This window comes from Vanessa cardui, chromosome 1, assembly GCF_905220365.1.
Source record: "Vanessa cardui chromosome 1, ilVanCard2.1, whole genome shotgun sequence".
NCBI lineage: Eukaryota > Metazoa > Arthropoda > Insecta > Lepidoptera > Nymphalidae > Vanessa > Vanessa cardui.
In genome coordinates, this window is record NC_061123.1 from 4,877,006 (window position 1) to 4,898,100 (window position 21,095).

At 29.6% G+C, this 21,095-nt stretch overlaps 5 protein-coding genes across 5 annotated transcripts; 2 read left to right on the forward strand and 3 right to left on the reverse strand.

Annotated features, from left to right (window-relative positions):
• Positions 1 to 4,170: 4,170 nt before the first annotated feature.
• Positions 4,171 to 4,924, reverse strand: LOC124532963 (fork head domain-containing protein FD4-like). Its single transcript, XM_047108104.1, has one exon. The coding sequence runs from the start codon at positions 4,922 to 4,924 to the stop codon at positions 4,214 to 4,216; it is 711 nt and encodes a 236-aa protein (XP_046964060.1). The 3' UTR covers positions 4,171 to 4,213.
• Positions 4,925 to 5,597: 673 nt separating this feature from the next.
• LOC124532411 (electron transfer flavoprotein subunit alpha, mitochondrial) lies at positions 5,598 to 8,826 on the reverse strand. The gene is made up of 7 exons (XM_047107316.1): positions 8,665 to 8,826; positions 8,420 to 8,560; positions 8,072 to 8,336; positions 7,292 to 7,507; positions 6,887 to 7,038; positions 6,436 to 6,546; positions 5,598 to 5,801 (listed from the first exon to the last, which is right to left on the reverse strand). Exons 1-7 carry the CDS (start codon positions 8,704 to 8,706, stop codon positions 5,736 to 5,738), a joined length of 993 nt encoding a protein of 330 aa, XP_046963272.1. The 5' UTR covers positions 8,707 to 8,826; the 3' UTR covers positions 5,598 to 5,735.
• A 372-nt stretch (positions 8,827 to 9,198) lies between these two features.
• LOC124530753 (6-pyruvoyl tetrahydrobiopterin synthase) lies at positions 9,199 to 11,144 on the forward strand. Its single transcript, XM_047105024.1, has 4 exons — positions 9,199 to 9,475; positions 9,856 to 9,935; positions 10,331 to 10,476; positions 10,720 to 11,144. Exons 1-4 carry the CDS (start codon positions 9,408 to 9,410, stop codon positions 10,924 to 10,926), a joined length of 501 nt encoding a protein of 166 aa, XP_046960980.1. The 5' UTR covers positions 9,199 to 9,407; the 3' UTR covers positions 10,927 to 11,144.
• A 971-nt stretch (positions 11,145 to 12,115) lies between these two features.
• LOC124530743 (alkaline ceramidase) lies at positions 12,116 to 19,097 on the reverse strand. Its single transcript, XM_047105013.1, has 5 exons — positions 18,717 to 19,097; positions 18,393 to 18,549; positions 18,201 to 18,300; positions 12,980 to 13,117; positions 12,116 to 12,889 (listed from the first exon to the last, which is right to left on the reverse strand). Exons 1-5 carry the CDS (start codon positions 18,807 to 18,809, stop codon positions 12,568 to 12,570), a joined length of 810 nt encoding a protein of 269 aa, XP_046960969.1. The 5' UTR covers positions 18,810 to 19,097; the 3' UTR covers positions 12,116 to 12,567.
• Positions 19,098 to 19,791: 694 nt separating this feature from the next.
• On the forward strand, positions 19,792 to 21,055 carry LOC124541130. The gene is made up of 5 exons (XM_047119013.1): positions 19,792 to 20,079; positions 20,189 to 20,423; positions 20,528 to 20,625; positions 20,695 to 20,817; positions 20,896 to 21,055. Exons 1-5 carry the CDS (start codon positions 19,916 to 19,918, stop codon positions 21,053 to 21,055), a joined length of 780 nt encoding a protein of 259 aa, XP_046974969.1. The 5' UTR covers positions 19,792 to 19,915.
• Positions 21,056 to 21,095: the final 40 nt, after the last annotated feature.

The following is a 21,095-nucleotide window of genomic DNA, read 5'->3' on the forward strand; positions in this document are numbered from 1 at the left end:
CTTCTGTGTAAGGTGAATGCTACCGCGTACTAAGCGTACCACGAGTCGCGACCACACAGCGAGCAGTGGTCACGTTTCCAATGAAATCGGTGCCGCGATGACACCCTTGAAATGTTTTTAATAGCGTGATTTATAGAGCAAATTAAACATTTGACTTGCCGTGAATTCGATGCTGAGTGGATCAGTCACGCACGGACAGCGAGCCGAGCGGTACCAGTTCAGTACCATCGAGTGCACTCGGTAACACGACATAAGAAAAAATTAATATAAACACATTCAATATTTACGTATAATTTAAAATGCATATCAAATTCGAGCTAATTAAAAGTATCAATTTCAATATGATTGTTTAAATGAAATAAACCTTTTTTGTAGTCATTTTTTACATTTCTATTAATTCTGGAAACCCAGAGTAAAGTCATGCTTACTAATTAGCCTACACGAGATATCTATTGAATGCCAATCGCTGTTCAGGTTGAATTATTACTAATTAACCTCACCTCAGAGTTTTAGACACGGAAAGTATATTCTTGTGGGTAACTTTCGCCTCTACTAATGAGTACCATTTGGGGCTAAGGTATATGTATTTTTAGAGGCTTTTGCAGTGAGAGCCATCTACAGTAACAAATATATTCCTTATTCCCTACATTTTCTTTGGCAAAATTTATTTTCTTTTTCTCAGAACTTTTCATCTCCAAACAAAGATTTAAGATATATCTGTAACACAAAATACGTAATGTATTAATGCTGATGTTCATGGGCGACGGTATTCACTTTCCATCACGTGTGCCTACTGCTCTATAATCTATCTATAATTATACTGCTCTATAATATATATCTATAACATAAAAAAATAAAATAAAATCTTATTCAATATTTTAACAATTATTATAAGAATTCAAGTATAGTTACCCATTGCCCTTCCTTACATAGGATATTATAAAAATGAACACAATTTGTCTATATATTGTATGTAACTTGATGTTCTCGCTTGTACCGATAGATCAACAGTCGTAGCTGATAATACGCGCTACCGTGTTCGAAGTTTTTGTCGCGATGATATCGCGCGTGTCCGTGAGAACGGCTTTCAAGACATCTTCGAAATACGTCAGTTGAGATCGTGCTTCACGTGGTTCTTTACACAAGCGAAATATCATTGAAAGGTATTGGTTTTTTATCCAATTCGATTGTTCAGTAAAAATATATTGAGACAAAGGCATAAAAATATACGTCTTAAAATTTAAATAGAATATACCATGTTGTCAATCCGTAGTAGTACGCTGATAGTTTTTTTTTTTAACCATAATTGACTGCAATCTCGCAAAATCGAAGTCTTATTAAAAGTTTTAGTTCCTAAAATAACTGCTTAAGTATATATATATACCTAGTTATAAATACATTTTTACATTTACAAAACACACATTATTTATTGAAATAATCGATACTGGTGTATTCACCGCAACAAAGTAAATGAAAAACACAATACAATAAATAAAAAATAACTTATTTCGTACAGTTAGGTCTGTGAAAGTTGATAATTTAACGGAAAATATTTTTTATTTAGACAAAATTCAACAGACCGTGAAATTTGCATTAACCTGTTTTTATTTTTGTCCTCATCGGAAAATAAAAAATTACAATGTTTCATATAATTCTACAAACTATTAGTGCTAATTTCTTTCAAATATCTAGCAAAATTAAACAGATTTTTTACTACGAAAACACCAATTGTAAGGCAAAATTGCAATACTTTGTGCCACAATAATTGCGGTAGTAAAAACTTTTCTAACATGCTCAGCTCAGCTCAGCAAAATTCACAAAGATTCTTCGAATATCTGACTACTGGTTATGAGCTTTCAAAAGAAGGCAAATAGTTTAATTTATTTTTTCTAGATTTACGAAGTTTATGTATGAAAAACTCCCTGTAAAAAAAAACTTATTGGGACTTAAAGCACTTTGGCGCTTTCGGGTTAGTACGAAATAAAGATCAGACGCAGACCAAGACTTGTACGTCTTCACGTGGATCCAGGGCATTTTTAACATGCTTATCAGTTTCTTGTTAGAAACATTAGGTATATTTTCTTAGTTTAGTCTATATATATATATATATATATATATATATATATATATTTATTGATCTGGGCATTGAGCCCAAGTTCTTGATATTTAATGTTGAAAAAATAAATAGATTACCTAGACATATGAAATGATACAAACATAGCTTATTTAAGGTACCTAATACTTTCAATTATTTACTAGGTAAATTATTTTTACACTCCAATTAAAAACTTTTTGTTGCAGATGTCAATTTAATTTGAGTTCCTTCTTTAAACCAGAGACTAAACTACACTTCACTTAACTACGGACACACGAGACATTACATCTATGTGATGATTGTCATCATGATTGTCAATAGGATATAGAATAGACCGCCTAATTTTTAAAATAAAAAACCTTAGTTGTATGACAAGATTTTCTCTATATTGATTAAAACGATGACAAATATTAAAGTAAGTTAAGTAAAGACGAAATGAAGCCATAAAAACCTTTCTCACTCACAAACATTTCGATGTATATCTATTTCGTACGAAGCATTGTGATATTCGAAATTTAAAATTTACACTTAAAGTGACATATTATTTTATCATCACACCACAGATAATAAAATACACAAGTAGGTATCTACTTATCATAATAAACTCTTATACAATAAGATGGTTTTATCAAGAATTACACACGTTTGGGCTAGAATTTTGTAATGAAAGACATGTGCAATAAAAATTATAAATGAGGTTTTAATACTTTGTAGATTTCCATACTAATTTAACAAAATATTTAAACTACAAGTCAATGATTGACAGATGTCAAGAGATTACTATATTTTACATTGCTTATATTTTATCATACTTAGTTTTAATTATAAAATTTATTTACCTATTACTAAAGGTTTTCTTGTATAGCTCAAAAGTTTCAAAACAATTTGTTTTGTTATAATAATATAAAATATTTGTATTGTTATTAACAACTATGAACATAAAAACCTTAAAAATTAAAAAAAAGAAACATTTGATTCCAACTTACATTACAACTTAGGTATTAACCCACAGTTCGTTAAACATCATTTACGTTAAACAAAATTAGGCATTTGACGGTAATCATAAAAGTTCTTAGGTAACAAAAAAAAAGTATAACATGTTTTCTTTTAAATTACGATAAAAAGTTTACGATTGTCGTCAGTAACAGCTCTCAACAAATGTAGATAATTGTTGATATCCGAGTTAATTTTTCATCAAAGGTGCTTACCTTACCCTCGGGGGTAAAACGTTCTTAATTCAACCATGTATTAATTACTTACTTAAAAACCTTAACCGTGAAACATTAATAATAAAAAAAAATTGCCCCTGAACGGGAATCGAGCCGTCACGGTAAAGAAACATGTTATCAATTACCATCCCTGAAAAGAAAATTGTTACATAAGTTATTATAGATTAAATCTTGTATATATTCTACATGGAATAATTATTGAAAATTTAATAAACAAAATAAATGGAAAATTATTATTAAAGACATAATATATTCTCAATTTATTCTTATCTACTTCATTTAAAATTATGAATGACTATTTATGGGTAGAAATTAAAACAATTTAAACAAAAAAATAATAATAATCAATTTTCCATAGCGATACCGACCTTTAATTAAATTATAATACCTACAATTACGCACATAGCTTTTCACAAAAATTACATCGAAATTTCAGTGTATGCTAAAATAGTAATTAAATTGTTTTATGAATTAGATAATTAGGCAAAGACAATATTTTTTACAAGTTGTTATATGTTGGTAATAATTTCTATATATTTATTTTTGTTTATAATTTAAAAAAATAGTGTATCCTGAGTGTACCTACGGTTTTTGCTCTAAAAAAAAAATTAAATCCAGTTTCACGCGATTTAAACAAGGATAGGTACCTATTTAATTTTGTTTTATGCCTATAATTTGTATTGCGTTTTAAAAAATTACACGACGTCATTATAATAAAAATACTAAGCTATTATTAATAATATTTATTACACTGATATACATACTTACTTAATATAACAATAACACACATAATTAATATACATTTTTCTTTTATTTCACAGAGTGTTTATTTTATTTTACAACTTTATCTACGGGTATTTCTTAATATTGTAAGTCACTTAAATTGTTTTTATCTCTGTAACAATTGAGCGTAAAATATTTTTTGCCAGTCTTGAAACGGAATGTTAAAAGAAGTTTGCATAGGCGTATGAAAACATTGAGGATGCCAAACCATAGCAGCCATAGCCAATAAATCTGGTGGATAAACTGGCACACTTGAACTTTGAACGCTATTAACTTCACTATTTTCTGTATTAACATCACTGCTTAGTATACTGTCTATCGTAAATGATTTTAGCGGCTTACTTTTAACACACTTCGGAGAATCGTCGAATATTTGCGTGTCTATTTGAGCTGATGGTATTTGATTCTGACTCGCAAGAAACATGCGGTTAAAATTTGCCAAAGCTGCCAATTCCGATTTCAAGTTATCCTTCTCTCCTTTGTGTAGCTTAAAACGTTTTCGGCGACGCAATAAAGAGCCGTTTTCGAACATATCGAAGGCTTGCGGATGCATCGTCCAATAGGCTCCTTTGCCTGGTCGGTCTGGATTTCGTGGCACTTTCACAAAACAATCATTGAACGACAGATTGTGCCGCAAGGAGTTCTGCCAGCGCTGCGTGTTGCACCGGTAATAGGGGAAGCGATCGGTGATGAACCGGTAGATCTCCGACAGCGGTAACATTCGCTCCGGCGAACTCCATATCGCCATCGCAGTGAGAGATATATACGAATAGGGTGGTTTCTGATCGCCGTAGGAATCGCGCGACGGCCGTGGCATGTTGGCCAGTGCGAGAAACGCGCGCGGCGCCGACAGGCGTGGCGCCGGCGGGAGGGGCTTGCGGAGTCCCCGCCCCACTCACAACCTACGCTCGTTGCCGCAAATAATATGATAACGAGGATGCCAGTTCACGAGTAAACCGCATCTCCCTGCTCTGGTACATATCATTACAAACATGATTGACTACACACTTACCTCCTGTTGGTTTTAGGTTTAAGTGCACACTTTGTACTATAAATAGATAAACTTAATAACAAACTTATTCTATAAATATAATACTGTAATAAAATTTTTAAACATAAAATCAGATTTGTATACTTTTACCAAAATATAATGAAATCCGTCTATTTATATTATCGTCATACATTATCAAATGAGTAACTTTATAGAAGCTTACTTAGATGCAGCGCCATCTAGTATTGAGTAGTATAATTTGATACATGTCATAAGCAAAACAAGTAAATATTAAATATTTATTTCTTTCTATACAATATATTCTAATATTGCATAACGAAGTATTTATGCGAATTTTTTAAAATAATTTAATTTACTTTATTTGATGTCCTCTCATTTTTATCGAAGTCAATTTTTTTTAATTTTATATTACTTTTGACGGGCAATAAATACGTTTTGTGTTAGAACTAATTAAAATTCAAGAATAAAAAACAATAAATACAAATAAATTGTTTATTTACAATAAATACATTTCGTACATGATCTCACATGATTAACAAATGTATATAAAGATTTTTAGGTTATAAAAATTTGGAATACACAGGTTATCTAAAAATTGTGCACTATGTTCTGAAATTTACAATTTCGATGTAAGCTCAGGGACTGCCTTGAACAGATCTGCTACTAAGCCCAAGTCCGAGACCTGAAATGGAGGGGGAAACAATTACATACATACATATTTCATCACTTATCTTATATAAGTACTCTTATATACAACAACAACAACAACAGCCTGTAAATTCCCACTGCTGGGCTAAAGGCCTCCTCTTCCTTAGAGGAGAAGTTTTGGAACATATTCCACCACGCTATTCCAATGCGGGTTGGTGGAATGCACATGTGGCAGAATTTCTATGAAATTTGTCATATGCAGGTATTCCTCATGATGTTTTCCTTCACCGCCGAGTACGAGATGAATTATAAACCCAAATTAAGTACATGAATCAGCGGTGCTTGCCTGGGTTTGAACCCGCAATCATCGGTTAAGATGCACGCGTTCTAACCACTGGGCCATCTCGACTCCAAGTACTCTTATATAAATACTCAAATTTATATTTTCATGTAATTTAATTCTTTATCGATTGTTGTATTTACATAGGTAAATTATTAGTTTAATGTATGCAAATTATATATTTTTGGCAGCAATTTAATAGATGGAATTCAAATAATGCTTCAAACATTGATGATCAATGACTCACTAATAATTTAAATTTTGTATTGTATGATGTAATAAATACCAATCTTAAATATTCAATGCTTATTCAACAATAAATTCTTACCTGGAAGATAGGGGCCTCCGGGTCTTTGTTGATTGCAACAATGGTCTTGGAGTCCTTCATACCAGCAAGATGTTGAATGGCACCACTGATTCCCACAGCAATGTAAAGATTCTGCAATTGTTAATGTAAAAGTTAGTTTATTTCTTTATTATATAATATATAGTACTTTTTTACGAATTTTTAGAAATGTTCATGAAGTTTATAGAGTAGTGTAGTGTAGATTATAGTTGTAGTTTAATTCTCTGAACCAAAATTTTACCATAAGATAAAATATGTACATATTATTATTTTATTAAAAGGTTGTTTACTCCCTACCATAAAGGTTGTTGGAAATCTTCTGATTAACACAAAATCTGCCAGTTGACGCTAATATAAGTTGATATGGAATTTTTAGATTCTACTTTGCCTCAATCTCTTGACAGTCATAAAATTGATTGGACAATATACTTACAGGAGCCACTATCTTGCCAGTTTGTCCAATCTGCAAGTCATTGGGCACGAAACCAGCGTCAACAGCTGCACGAGATGCTCCCACAGCAGCGTTCAGCTTGTCAGCAAGATCATACAACAACTTGAAGTTATCTCCAGACTTCAGACCACGACCTGGGAAAAATTAAAATTTATCAACACTCTAAAAGAGACTATTGGAATAAAAAAGTTGCTGATTAGAGAGAGACCATACATCTCCCTAAATAGTAAATTTCTAATAGCTTATAAGGTAGTATTTAAGTTTATTATTATAATAGAATACGACCATTTTTTTCACCCTTATCATAGTATAACTTGAATCATAAACCACAATGAATTATAAGTTTTATCTCATTACCTATAAAACTTACTGCATTGAGTAACTTACCTCCAGAAACAATATTTTTAGCACTAGTTAATTCAGGGCGGTCAGACTTGGTAAGTTCTTGAGACACCCATTCAACCAAATCTGATTTGTAGTTCCCTTCTGGAGCCTTCTCTACTGCAGCTGATCCTCCTTCTAGAGCTTCAGCAGGAAAAGCAGTGCCTCTTACAGTTATAACTTTAATGGCATCCTTCGCCTCTAAAGTAAGAACTGCATTACCTGTTGGTACAATTAAGAATATTAAGTCTTGGACAGTGTCATATAAGGTTTAAAAAAAAAATAGATAATGATTTAAAAATAGAACATTGTGTTAAAAAATATTACGGAACAGACATTAAAAATAATACAAATAATTTTAAATGTTTCAATTTTCTCATACACATGTAATTGTTTTGTTCATATCTTATGTTTACCATTCATATATATATCGTCTTGAATATTTAGTTAACAAAAGTTATTTAATGAAATATTTAAATGATATCAAGAAAATATATTTATACATTATAAAGAAGTTGAGACAAAAAATATTCTTTAAGTTTTAATGTAAATATTCTTAAATAATGATAATTTAAAAATGTTAATTTTGTACAATGATAAGGGGAGATGTAAATATCTTATTCTAAACAACTGATAAGATAACCGGTCTTAGATGACCTTTAAATAATTGTAACACTGTAATTTAATTATTAAAAAAGAGATTGATTAATGTTAACAAAACTGGCATTTTTTCAAGAATATTTACGAAAATTTCATTTATCATTTAGTATGTAAAAATCAAATCACCTGCATAGATGGTCCTGATAAATGTATTAGCATCCTTAACTCCAATGATGTCAGTAATAGGTGACACGTCAAGTTTGGCTGCTACCCTTGGCAATAATGCCTTGCCAAATGCAGTAGCAGGTGCCAAGATATGCGTAAAATTGAACTGTTTCTGAGTTGCTAATATAAGAGGTGTAAGAGATTCAGGGGTGAAGCCCTTGAACGCATCACTTTCGGCAACTAGAATTTTAGATACACCGTTCGCTTTTGCAATTGCCTCTGCAGCCTTGAAAAAATTGGAATAGCTTTTAGAATATTAATACAATACAACAAATAATTATATTGCTGCTAAATATGCAAATCACTTACTGGACCACATTTTGTACCAGCAACTAACACAGAAACTTCACCTCCAATTTTCTTTGCAGCATTCAAAGTATTTTGTGTTACGGGAGTTAAGGCTTCATTGTTATGTTCAGCTATAATCAAGGTGCTCTGTAATCGACGGAGCTGCAAAGAAAACTTTGAACATTAAGAATTATACCAGAAAATATCATAAAAAAATAAAAACGTTGTATCAATACATTGAAATATATTTTATTCTATTGACAAACCTGTGATGACAAAAACAAATGCCTGGTGCACGGAGAAAACATTTTTATTTTAACTCTACTATAGATTATTTAACTTATAAACTATTTACAAAAAGGTTAAAAAAATATCTAATGCCAAAGTCCAAGTCCACAACTCAACTTAGTGTTACAAGCTCTTAAAATGATTTGAGTTTTGACTTTTGATGTTTAACGTGTTAAATGCAATTATTTTTTAAAATATAAGAAGTGAATTAATAAGAGTAAAAAAATTATATTGTGTGTAGTTTTTGAAACAGATTTTAAATATAATTTATTTCATAATCGAAATTAATGTTTAAAAAAAAAATACCGAAAAATGCGCTAACAAACGTGCGTTACAAATTAAAGATCCCAAAAAATCAAACGAAAACGTGTTATCTCAAAGAAAAAATTAACGTTCGGTAGTAATCGTGCAAAATTACTTTTCTAAAAATAATATGTCAGTAGAAAACATTTTTCAATTGTCAATTGACATTTTCGGAGGAACGTGTGTAGTTGCTACCTAGTTTATAGTTATTCACTTAGTAGATTGAGTTCTATTTTGTCACTGTCAAAAATCAGACGCCAGTTGAAAGTTGTAACATAAAATGACTTTTTGTTTGAAGTTGTAGCTGGAGTTTTGTTAATTTTTTATATTGCCATTTAATTCGAGATCGTGTGTTATTTTTATAATTCTGTTAAGGGTCAAAATTAGCTTTGTTTATAATTATTAATTCATACAGAAAATGGCATCTTTACCTATTGTTTCTATCACACGTCGTGAAACTTTCAGTTCTTGCCACAGGTTGCATAGGTAGGTAAATAATAAAATAAAACGTATTCCTATATTTGGGTAATTAATACATATTGTATATAAAAAAAGCAAAGAAAAAAAATGTACATATTGCTCTACCAATCCAAATACCGATAAATACCATGATTATTAGGGTTATCAGTTTTTATTATTTTATCTGAGTTCATAGTTAAGTTGCGTTACAAATTTTTAGTATCTTATATAATATACAAATAATAATCATTAATTATCTTTTTCTAACTACTATTTAAATTTAGAAAAATTAAAAAAAAACTACTTAACAAGCCTAAAAAGTAGACGAAAAAAAAAAGTTTCGTCTTAATTCGTACTTGATGCATGAAATTAATTAAAAAATATATAAAGTTTAACCTTTTTTACAGTCCATTTTTAACCGATGAAGAAAATAAAAAGGTGTTTGGTAAATGCAATAATCCCAATGGACATGGACACAATTATGTTGGTATGATAATTTTTTATTTATGATTAAAATAAATGTGTTCACATTTTTAGAAACTTGAAATAATTGATCTAAATATGCTAAAACTAAGTGTTATAAATTACTTTATAAAAATATAAACCCAGACAAAATCGAATTAAATCATCTTTTCTGTATTTATCCTAAAATTATTATGACATGTTGAATAGCTAGCGCTCATTTTTTCAAGACTTTGACTCATTCTCTAGCGAACCTCAGTTCTCTGTATTAACTTGAGTCAAAGATTGAAAATAAAGTTTATCTGCCTTTTGTTTATTTCATCTCAAATCATTGAAAATGTAGCCATAATAGTCCTTATGGTATTCCCATGTGTTTATTTCTATAGAACAGCTGTAATGTGTCTTCCATTATTTTTCTAGTTCTGGTGACTGTAAAAGGACCAGTAGACCCTCAAACCGGCATGGTGATGAATGTCCATGATCTGAAACAGTACATGCACCAGGCAATAATGGACCCACTAGACCATAAAAATCTGGACCAGGATGTACAATACTTTAAAACCGTGGTATGTTTCTCATTGTTATTACATTGTTTATAATTATTAATTAATTAATTATGTAACTAAAATAGATAAGATTAATTGATACATAGTAACAAAGAGTTTCTAGGAATTGATACAACATCTCGAAGATATCTTAAATACAAAATAGTTTTGTTGACATTTAGATAAATGTTTTATAAACTGATTTGTTTCAATTGTTTCACAACTTTTATTGAATAATTATAATACCTTATTATTTTTTTATAGGTGAGCACAACAGAAAACTTGGCAATATTTATTTGGGATCAGTTACAAAAACTTATGGACAAGCCTCAACTATTACATGAAGTTAAAATATTAGAAACTGAAAAGAATCATGTTGTTTATCGTGGAGGATCTACGTACCGGAAGAAGAAATTTGACTCGTCAAGTTTACACCCAAATCATCACGACGTCTCATCAGACTCTGACTGATTCATAACAAAAACTATGATTAAAATCGAATTTATTCTAATGATCTGATATTTTTACATTATTGTAATTTTTTATTTCAATGTTTGACAACATTCCGCTTTTTAATATTTTTTATAGACTAAGATTAAGTGGAACGCTTCTCATGACAACTATAAATTAGCAACTATAATAAAAAAATGTTAGTAAAATTAGTGTATAATAAAAAAAATATTTTATTATTTATGTCTTTTATTTTAGTACCATATAACCCTAAAAGTAAAATGTGATTCTGTCATGTGAAATACCTACACACATATATTGGGTTCTAATAATAACTATGATAAATCTAGAAATATAAAACACTTCATTATAACTATACCAGTCTTAATTACAAACACATAATATATTGTATTATTGCACACAAAAAAAAAATGGTAAGAAAATATTTTTTGAACTATTTTTAAAGAAAAACTAGACCAACACCAAATATTGTTCACAGCTAGTAAATCTTATTTATATCTTTAAATTTGTTACCAAATAATAGCACTGGATGCTTATATAGAAAATCTAACTAATTTAACAACTTATAAATATTGCTTTCTCTTTCTAACTGACGTAGAAAAAAAAATCATCTTCAAAGCAAATTTAATTTTGTGAAATTAGTTCATATTGTTATACATATCTTAATATAATCATATAACACACCGAATATTTCAATTTTTAATTATAAATACTGCGCTGACTAAATCAAGGTAACTAACAACTATTTCTAATACATATTTTAGGATACTGTTAAATTTGTTTTCAAATACTCGGTTTTTAAGTAAATTGTACTCTTGCAGACAATCTAGACTTTTTCAGAAGACATAAAACCTAATGTTTTATTTTTTATGTCTTTTCTAGATTTATAACGTATGGGAGATCTCTGTTTTAGCTAATCCAAAGACATCGATAACCCAATTATGATATCAAATGACGAGATAGAAATTATATTATTTAATAAAATAATACATTAAAATAATCATCAATGATTAATATTTTTTTCTGCGACAAACACTAAAACATAAATTTAAAAAAAAAAAAAACATTAGTGTGAGATAGGTTTAAAAAAGGTAACATTTACCTACATACATATAATTAAAAAAAAAAGATTCTGTTATTTTCTTTTAGATTCCAGAAGACTTTACATTCATAAGTCTCTAAAAAGATCATCAATAAGATCATAGTCTATTCATACGTAACGGTACCACTTAACACATAATACATCGATATTTCAACTCCAATAATTTATATCTTACATCAGATACAGATAATAAATTGTCAAGCTATTGCAAGTATGCAGGTAGCTGCTGTCATCGAAATAAAATGAATAAATATAAATTTAAAAATAATAATTAATTTTATCATTGCACTTTAGTAGCCTAATAATCACAGATTGGCACACGTTCTCAGATCACACAAAATACAATCTAACTCTACTTGGGAATAAAAAGGCCTTACAAACGTGTTTTATCACTTACAGACATATTCAATACATCTGACAAATTAAAAAAAATACAGTCAAACTAAAATATTTCGAGCTGCTGTTGATTGAAGTGCGATTATAATACGATTTCATTGCATTACTTGCAACTCAATTCATTAATTGAAAGACAGAACCATTTAAATGGCTAAATGTGTGTCTTTCTTGCACGGATGTTTTATAGTTATATACGGAACGCCTAGCTCGAAATTGTTACTGGGCCAATACTTCAATTGAGGCTTCTGTTCCGGTCGCTCCTCAGACACGTTGAAGTATGCGAAGAGAACAAGAGCAGTGTAACTAGCTATGAATATAAGAATGTGCCACACGCCGTGCATGTATGGGAAATCTATTGAGAGCCATGTATCGCAGAACATACGGTCTATTATCCAGGAGAATATTGCTAAGAAACACACCGCTACACATCGCAAGCCCAAACGATAAACGCGTGCACACTTCACTCTGAAACGAATAACATTACGAACTTTAATAATGATATGTGTAATTTGTACATTGTTGTAATTTTGTGTATATTTAGTAAATATTTATTACCTGTTTAATTCTTTACACAGGAACCCGATTGCTGGTAAAGCAAGCGTCATTAGAGCGAATGCATTCGCTTTCGGGTGCATCACTAGGAGTCCCGTCGACACAACAGAAATCACACTGGAATAGAATGCTAACACCCTCCTGGAAATAAAAAAAAAATAACGTAAATACAATTATGTTTCATTGCCTACAATAGTACAAAAGTAAGGTAGGTTACAACAATAATGTTGCCAAAAAACCTTTACTTTTTCTCTTTACTTTTTATTTGAATAGAAAATAAGTAACTAGTAACAATTGAAGTAGAATTAATCGACATAGAAAAAATAGTCAAGGTTGTTAGGAACAACTTACATTTGACGCAATTATTTGATACGTGTTTTTGTCAGGCGAATAAAGATTTACGTCATCCAAGTATTTGAGATAAGGCGCACCAAGTGTTATTACAGTAAAGTATCAATTCTGTATTGGTTTAATTTCATAATTATAATAATAAGAATTATTATTAAAAAATATTAATTAATTAGTATAATAAATGATGACACAGAAGAGAGCTCAGTGATTAAACAAAATAATCTTAACCCATGATTCGGGGTTCATGTACTTATTTTGAGTTTATGATTTATATCAAGCTCGACGGAGAAGGAAAACATCGTTAGGAAATGCTAATTTCCTTCTCAATACGGTGAGAAGGCCTTAGGATTTAGATCGAATAACTCGACCCTGTCACTAGGCGCCGACTTGACTACGACGATACTTACTTCTTATTGATGTAAACGAATAATAAATAATTCAGCTAATCTATTACAAGGCGCTTCACTGAAGAAAAAAACAAGTGAACAAAAAGAAATCATTAAAATACATGGTTAATTTTTATTTATTATCTGAATAAAATTTGAACTTAATGAAATGCAAAATTTGCTCTTTTATTTCTTCTAAGGCGGAAGAAAGTGCCCCGGCCTCGGATTTTTTTTAAATAAAAAATATATAATAATTATTTATTTATTCTTTTAAGATGCTTCATACGATAAGTTAGGAAGCGGTAGATGTGTATCTATATGCATATGATACTACGTGCCCCAGTAATTAAGGAACACCATGTAATAGTAATAAATACAAAATGAATCGATAACGTTTTTTTAATATAACGTAATATAAAATTTGCTTGAAATACGAATATAACCATAAAATATTTACGATTGTGCCTTATCAAAAATAATGTTCAATTGCATTCAACTATGTTCAATGTTAAATTACGGTTTCTCTGAAATTTCGTCTACGACTTACAATTTCAGAAATGAGTCTTATAGCAGGTATTTTAGGTTTCTTTATTTTGATGTTCTACAGATCACCCTCGGTTCTAATGTTTGGTCGACATTGTTGGAAATGGATTCGAACACTGGGTTATATAATGGCAAATGCATTGATGTATGGGGCGTTACGCAATTGTTACTTTCCATGAGAAGACACCGTATTCGGGGAGAACTGAATTTTAGTCGGAGTAGATTCAGATTAGATAAAAATAATTAAATGAAAAACTTCAAACCTTCTCTTTTTCTAAATTTGTTTTATAACCTTTTACGTTTGAGCTAGTTACCATATGCCAAATAAAACATATATAATGGTAGTAGCAGTTTTATGAAAGCACTTATAATAAATACAACGTAATCGGTAGTAATTCTACTATCAAAAATCATCATAATACCTATGTATTTGACTTAGTTTATCATAGTCATGAATTTCCGTTTTAAAACATATTGGTAGAGAAAAACATGTCATATCACCAACTATAACTATTCGTCATTTGTTTCAACTCGTTTTCGCGCACTGATGCGTAACGTAATTTTTTTTACATATGAAACGTACATTATATTATATACTTGTATGATATTAAATACAGAGGCACATTTTTATCAATGCAACGCTACACCGGGGCCTTTAACCGCCTAGCTACACCATTAGCGTCTATTGCAAAGGCACAAGGGATATTATATTGTTTTTATTATTTCCTATTTATTTGCAGTGCAGGGTATAGTTACTGATCTATTCACCCACGAAGGCACGCCCTAGCACGCTATTATCGGGTTGCGTTATTGACGCTCGTACTCATAATAAGTATTGCATGAGCTAAGGTAAAGACAACAACAAAAAACATTACATTACATTACTTAATTCTAGCCGATAATATAAGGATGAGGATCGCGTCTTCTCATTAAATACCTATATATGTACTTTTTGATGCGAATGTTTTTGCAGTTGTGCTTATCACACATTAATATTAATAATTACATATTATTATTTCTGTTCTAATATAATATGAAGACAAACATGTTAGATACGTCAATGATTTTAGATAAGTTCTGCCATTGAACAGTTAGTTATTGTTCGTATAAATATTGGTAAAAAATCTCTATCATATAAGGGGGACTATTTCACGAAGCGTACAGATTAAAAAGGACAGAAAATTAAAAAACAAAATGTGTATTTTCAAAACCAGAAACATTCTAAAAGGAATCATTCTTATCACATCTACTTACGAATACAAAATTTCACTAAAAAAAAATTAAATAAGTGGGACGCATATTGAAACACCTACAACCACCAGCATATAACCTCCCATCGTATCTTCCTCCCTCCAAAAATAGCTTATGTTTCATGGACTTTTATATTTATTGCTTTAGCTTTTGTATGTGTCAAATTTATCTTATCATGGTTGTTCAAGTTGATAAAATTGTACATGACTAAATTGACTAACCTACTTAGGTGAGTTTAGTTCCAATTTACCGATCAATAATATTTTCAAGTATTTGTATAAATAGTTATATTGCGAATTATATTTATTGGTATTATACATATTAATAATACTTATCAAATTCTTATATTTAAAAAGTAATACAAGTACTTAGCAATCGCATAATATTGAGATTCAATTTTGTTCACAATACAATGCGAGCATGCTACACAATTTGGCACATTTACAAGTACGTTCATATTTAGTATATCATTGCTAATGTATGAATTTTAACTCAGTTTGAAGTAATTATCGAATTGATATGAGTGATTTAATTAAACAGTCTGAATAATTTTTAGCGTTGCATGATGATTAATATTTATATACCAGATTTAATTACTTTAGCCTAAACAAACTTAAATAGCTTATACCGAATTTAAATGACCTTTGTTTCAAATAAAGTATATCATAAGTTCTAATTTGCAAGACATAATTAAATGACATAATTTACGTAATGTATATAATGTTTATAAATATAAATATTAAGAAACTTCATTTTAATCTGTTATGATAATCAGATGTCGACAATCGATTCTCCGTAAAGCTGTTTCAACTTCTTGATCGTGCCTCAGTTGAAAGTAAATTAGTCTAAGAATCTGATACCTATTTTTAGTTGTGATTTTTCTGCATCATATGCAAGTACATCATGAATCTTTAAGAATATTACGCAAATTAATTATTGTTAATATTTTCTCATAAAATTCATCATTTAATTTTCCCTTTCCAAGTCTCAGACAATTTTAAAGGAAAATTTCATCGTTACACTTTAGACGTGTAATTTCGCAGACCTATTTTGGCATTTAAAGTGGACTGATATTTTGTAAAAAAAATAATAAACTAATGAAAATTATAAAGCAATTAGTTTACAGTCATACAATATGTTAACAATACACAAATAAATGTTACTTTTTAACTCAGTAGTATTAGTCCAGGAATTTTAGCACCAAAAATCGGTCCGCTCTACATAAAATCCTTCTACGTGATTTTTCGATTGCATTATGTTGGAGGGTGCCTCCTAAGTATAAAACCGAGTTTCTGTCGTCCGAAACCGCGAGCGTTAGCCGCCATCTTGGAAAACGTTTTTTTGCATATATCTCGGAAACGGTAAGTTTTACGTTAAAAACTGAAGAGATCTTTTTTGTAGAAAACAAAATTTCCCATCTTTTTTATACCAAACTTTTCCCCCTATTGTTGATATTTTCTGATATATGTAAGAAAAAGATACCAATTTTTTTGTTTTTGTAAAGTAACTCAATAATTTTTGGAGATACGAAAAAAATGTTTCAATTAAAGTTGGAGAACATGAAATTTCCTACAAATTTTGTATAAGACTTTTTCTTGTAAAATGATTAGTTGGATTCTAAAAATCTTGAACTATATCCGAAATGTTACTGTTTGACGAATATTGATGTACGTAGATTGTAATCTAAAATAAATCAATACGATAAAATACATAAGCAACATGAGAAGGGTTAGCTAGCTAATCTATCTTTGTACAAAAAAAATATTGTCAATTAATTATTTTAATAAAGCGCGTTATTCAATTAAGATGTAGGCACATAAATGACGACCTATTTTACTTAATATCTTCAAAGTACATTTCTTAATAATTTCGCGAAATTATTAAGTTTTAGATATATGTACAGAATATCATATGAAGACCTCCACATTTAATACCATTGTTAGATTCGTTTGGAGGGCTTTTATTGTAATTTATAAGGGAACCACAAAGATAAAGTATTGAGTCGTAAAATAAAAATCGAGTAACAATCGGCGAAAATATCGAAAAAATTCGATACAATTCTACAAAATGCGGAAGTATGTAGTTAAAATATTTATCATATTATTAAAGTCATCTTAAAGTACTTTCGTAAGTCAATACTCTATGACTTATTCATATATTCTATTGGGAAAATAATGCAAAAGATAATTCATTATACTAATGGATAGTGTTCTGCTTTCGAAAAATGAGACCGTGCATTTTATAGCCATATTACCCAACGTTACAAAAGACGAAAAACGTTTGTTGCGTCACCTAATGCGACCCACAATCAAGTCCGATGTGATGCGATACTTTATAAAAATATGTAAAAGTATTTAATTATTGCAATAATATTACGATAGTCAGTATTTGTACTGAATATATTAAATTAAATATTATGGGTTTTATATAACATTGTATTAAATATTTGTTTACTCTGTGCCCATAGCTATATTATAAATATTTATGTATAGTTGTATAATGGTTACATATCATATAAGGTGATTATACCTACAATATAGTAAGGTGGCGATTGTTACTAACTTTTTAACTAAGAAAGGGATTAAATATCAATTTTTAAAATTAGACATTATTATTATTACTACTATTACCAAATATTGATTAGTTATCAATACCGAAATTACGAGAAAAATATAGTATTTAAAATATCTTACCTGTTCCCTCCTAAGAATTTAGGGAAATATCTTTTAGGTAAAAACATTGCAAAGGCAGCCATGAACACCCATAAAATAGCAAGCTCATCAAGTAACTGACCTAAAAAAAATATCATTAATGCACAAAAGGTTTTACAAAACACAGATATATTTTAATTTGTATGTAGTATTAGTCATATGTATCATACATACCCACTAAACTCAATGTTGCGTGGAAATAAGCTGAACTAAGACCTACAACCATTAACAGAACCCACAAAACATTTATGGCTGGGTTAAAGAATTTTGCATACTCTTGGAATAAATGTATTAGTACTGGTGGGAATAGGAAAAACAATACATTGCTTATCTGAAAAAAAATATTAACAATATGTAATTACAAGAGAATATGATAAAAAATTAGAGTCCATGAAAAAAATATACAATTAATTTTTAAATTTTCTCACAAATTCCATGATATAAAATTTATTTGTTGGTATTTAAGAATTAATCAATGAAAATTTTACTCGTACTTACGGTGTTGACAAACTCTGCTATAAGTGGTGAAATAGAATAATTTGATTCACACCAGTCCACTGGGGAACTGCCACGTTCTAAATGTGACCACATTTTTTTTCTCTTTGTTTGTAAACAAAGGTTTTCTATGATAATTATTACAAGGGCATAATAATTTCAAGTGGCAAATTTATTTTTTATGTTACTGTTATCCTGTTTCATTCAAGGTTAATTTTATAATTCACATTGAAACATATATGAGAAAAACATACGAAACGATTACACAAAGGGAGCGATAACAGCAAAAAGCGGACAGTCGTCAGTGAAGCAGGATCGGAAATGTAGGATGTTCTATGTTAATTCTTCACCATCCAGTGTTGTTATTTTGACGTTTGATGTTTATATTTGTTAAAATTTGACGTAGGTACTAAGGGGTTTGACATATTAGAAACATCAGCTGTCAATTGAAAGTTAATGTCAACTCGCAATAATCGAATGAAAATCGATTTCCATTTTACGATGATGATAAATTATAAAATTATTATCAAAATTAAATGACTGATTTCATATTGGCAAAAACTATTAAAAGATTAATAGAATACAGTAAATTAATCATAGAGATTCGATAGGCCTGCAAACAGTTGTTAGGTTACCTACTCAAAACTATTTAGACTTTTTTTGTAATGAACATATCCATGTACATGTTAACCAACATCTTAGTTATACCTAAACATATTTTCCTGTGGTTTCCATTAATTGATACGAGCAGAGATATAGTTTTAGAAATGTTTCTTACCTCTATACCAACGATTAATTCACGAAAAAACACTTCCCGTTCAGTTATTTTTCTTTTACCATCCCATAACCATGTTTTTATAACATAATATAATTAAAATATTGATAAAAAAAAATTGTGTGAATAAATAAAATTATTTTAATAATAATACAGTCATTTTCATATTTATATGTAAATTATTTTAGTGATTGATTCTTCAATAAAAATTTTGCATAACAATTAAGGTTACTTTCAGAGCCTTATAGATTTGGTTTGTATAAAAATAACATAATTTTAGAAATACTAAACATCTAACAGAGATAAATTTGAAATATTAAGAAGTAAATTTTTGTGAATGTAAAATTACAATAGGGCGCCACCGTTCGATATATTAATTTAAACATGGTGTACAGTTGAAACACTTTAGACAATATTTTGTAAAACCATGAATAATTTCGACTGTCTGACCACTATTGATGGAGAAATACTAAAAGGGATAAAAATAAGAGAAAATAAAATAAAAATTCGTCCAATATCCAATTACGTCACAGATATTGATTTCGATCAACCATCATGCTCAAATGCAAGTCGCTGGCACGACCCCGTAAGGTAGTTTTAAAATTGAAATATTGTGCTTTCGCATAAATAATATTATAGTTTGCATCATTATCTTTATTTCAACGTAAACTTAGATATCGCTTTGAAACAACTTTTCCAGAAGACATGAAAGAGAATTAAGTACAGGATTTGGATTTACTGGAAATTATAAAAGCACTGTGCACAGGAAACATAATACACGAGACCATACAGGTGTTAGGAAAACAAAAAAGAAAATCTTATCAAAACAAACTAAAACAAGATGTCCCATGAGGATTATGCAGTTATCTGTGCCAACGAAAAGATATTGCTTAGAAACTTGGAGAAGTAATAGAGATGTTCTTCCTGATTTTATGGTACGCATGACAATTCATAAGTTATAGGACGTTTTTTCATTTATATAAACTTGATTTAAAATATATTTCTTGATTCGTTGTTTTGTTGTTTGCGATTTCGACAGGTAGAAAGGTTAAGACGAATTGTTATGGATGAAAAGACAATTGTGAAAATATATGATGCTATTAGTTGTTTCAAAAGGCAAAAATCAACAAAATCTCGGTAATCTGCATAGTTTTCGGACGGGTATAGTAAAAAGGAATTGTTAATTGAATTCTATATTATTTACAGGCTGAATTCGAAAAGAAAGATAAATGCCAAACATCGGGATCAAATAAAATTATTTTGCGGTATATTGTCGTATAAAGTAATACAGAAGTTACAACGACCACTTAATATAACGTTGGACTCACAGTAAGACAATAATACAATTTTTAGACCATAATAATGAAAAAGTCCCAAAGTAAACTAAGAGTTAATTTATACTTCTAGATTGAAAACATTGTCGGAAGTTATTAATGAAGATATTACAAGTATATTGTACAATCCAAAAAAATCAGAATTCAATGAAAATATTAGAATTCAAACTGAAGTAGCAGATGCGGCAAGTAGACAAAAATATTCAGAGAAATTCATTATAGCCCACCGATAAAATGATTCAAACCCTTTTATCTAACATTTTATAAACCATT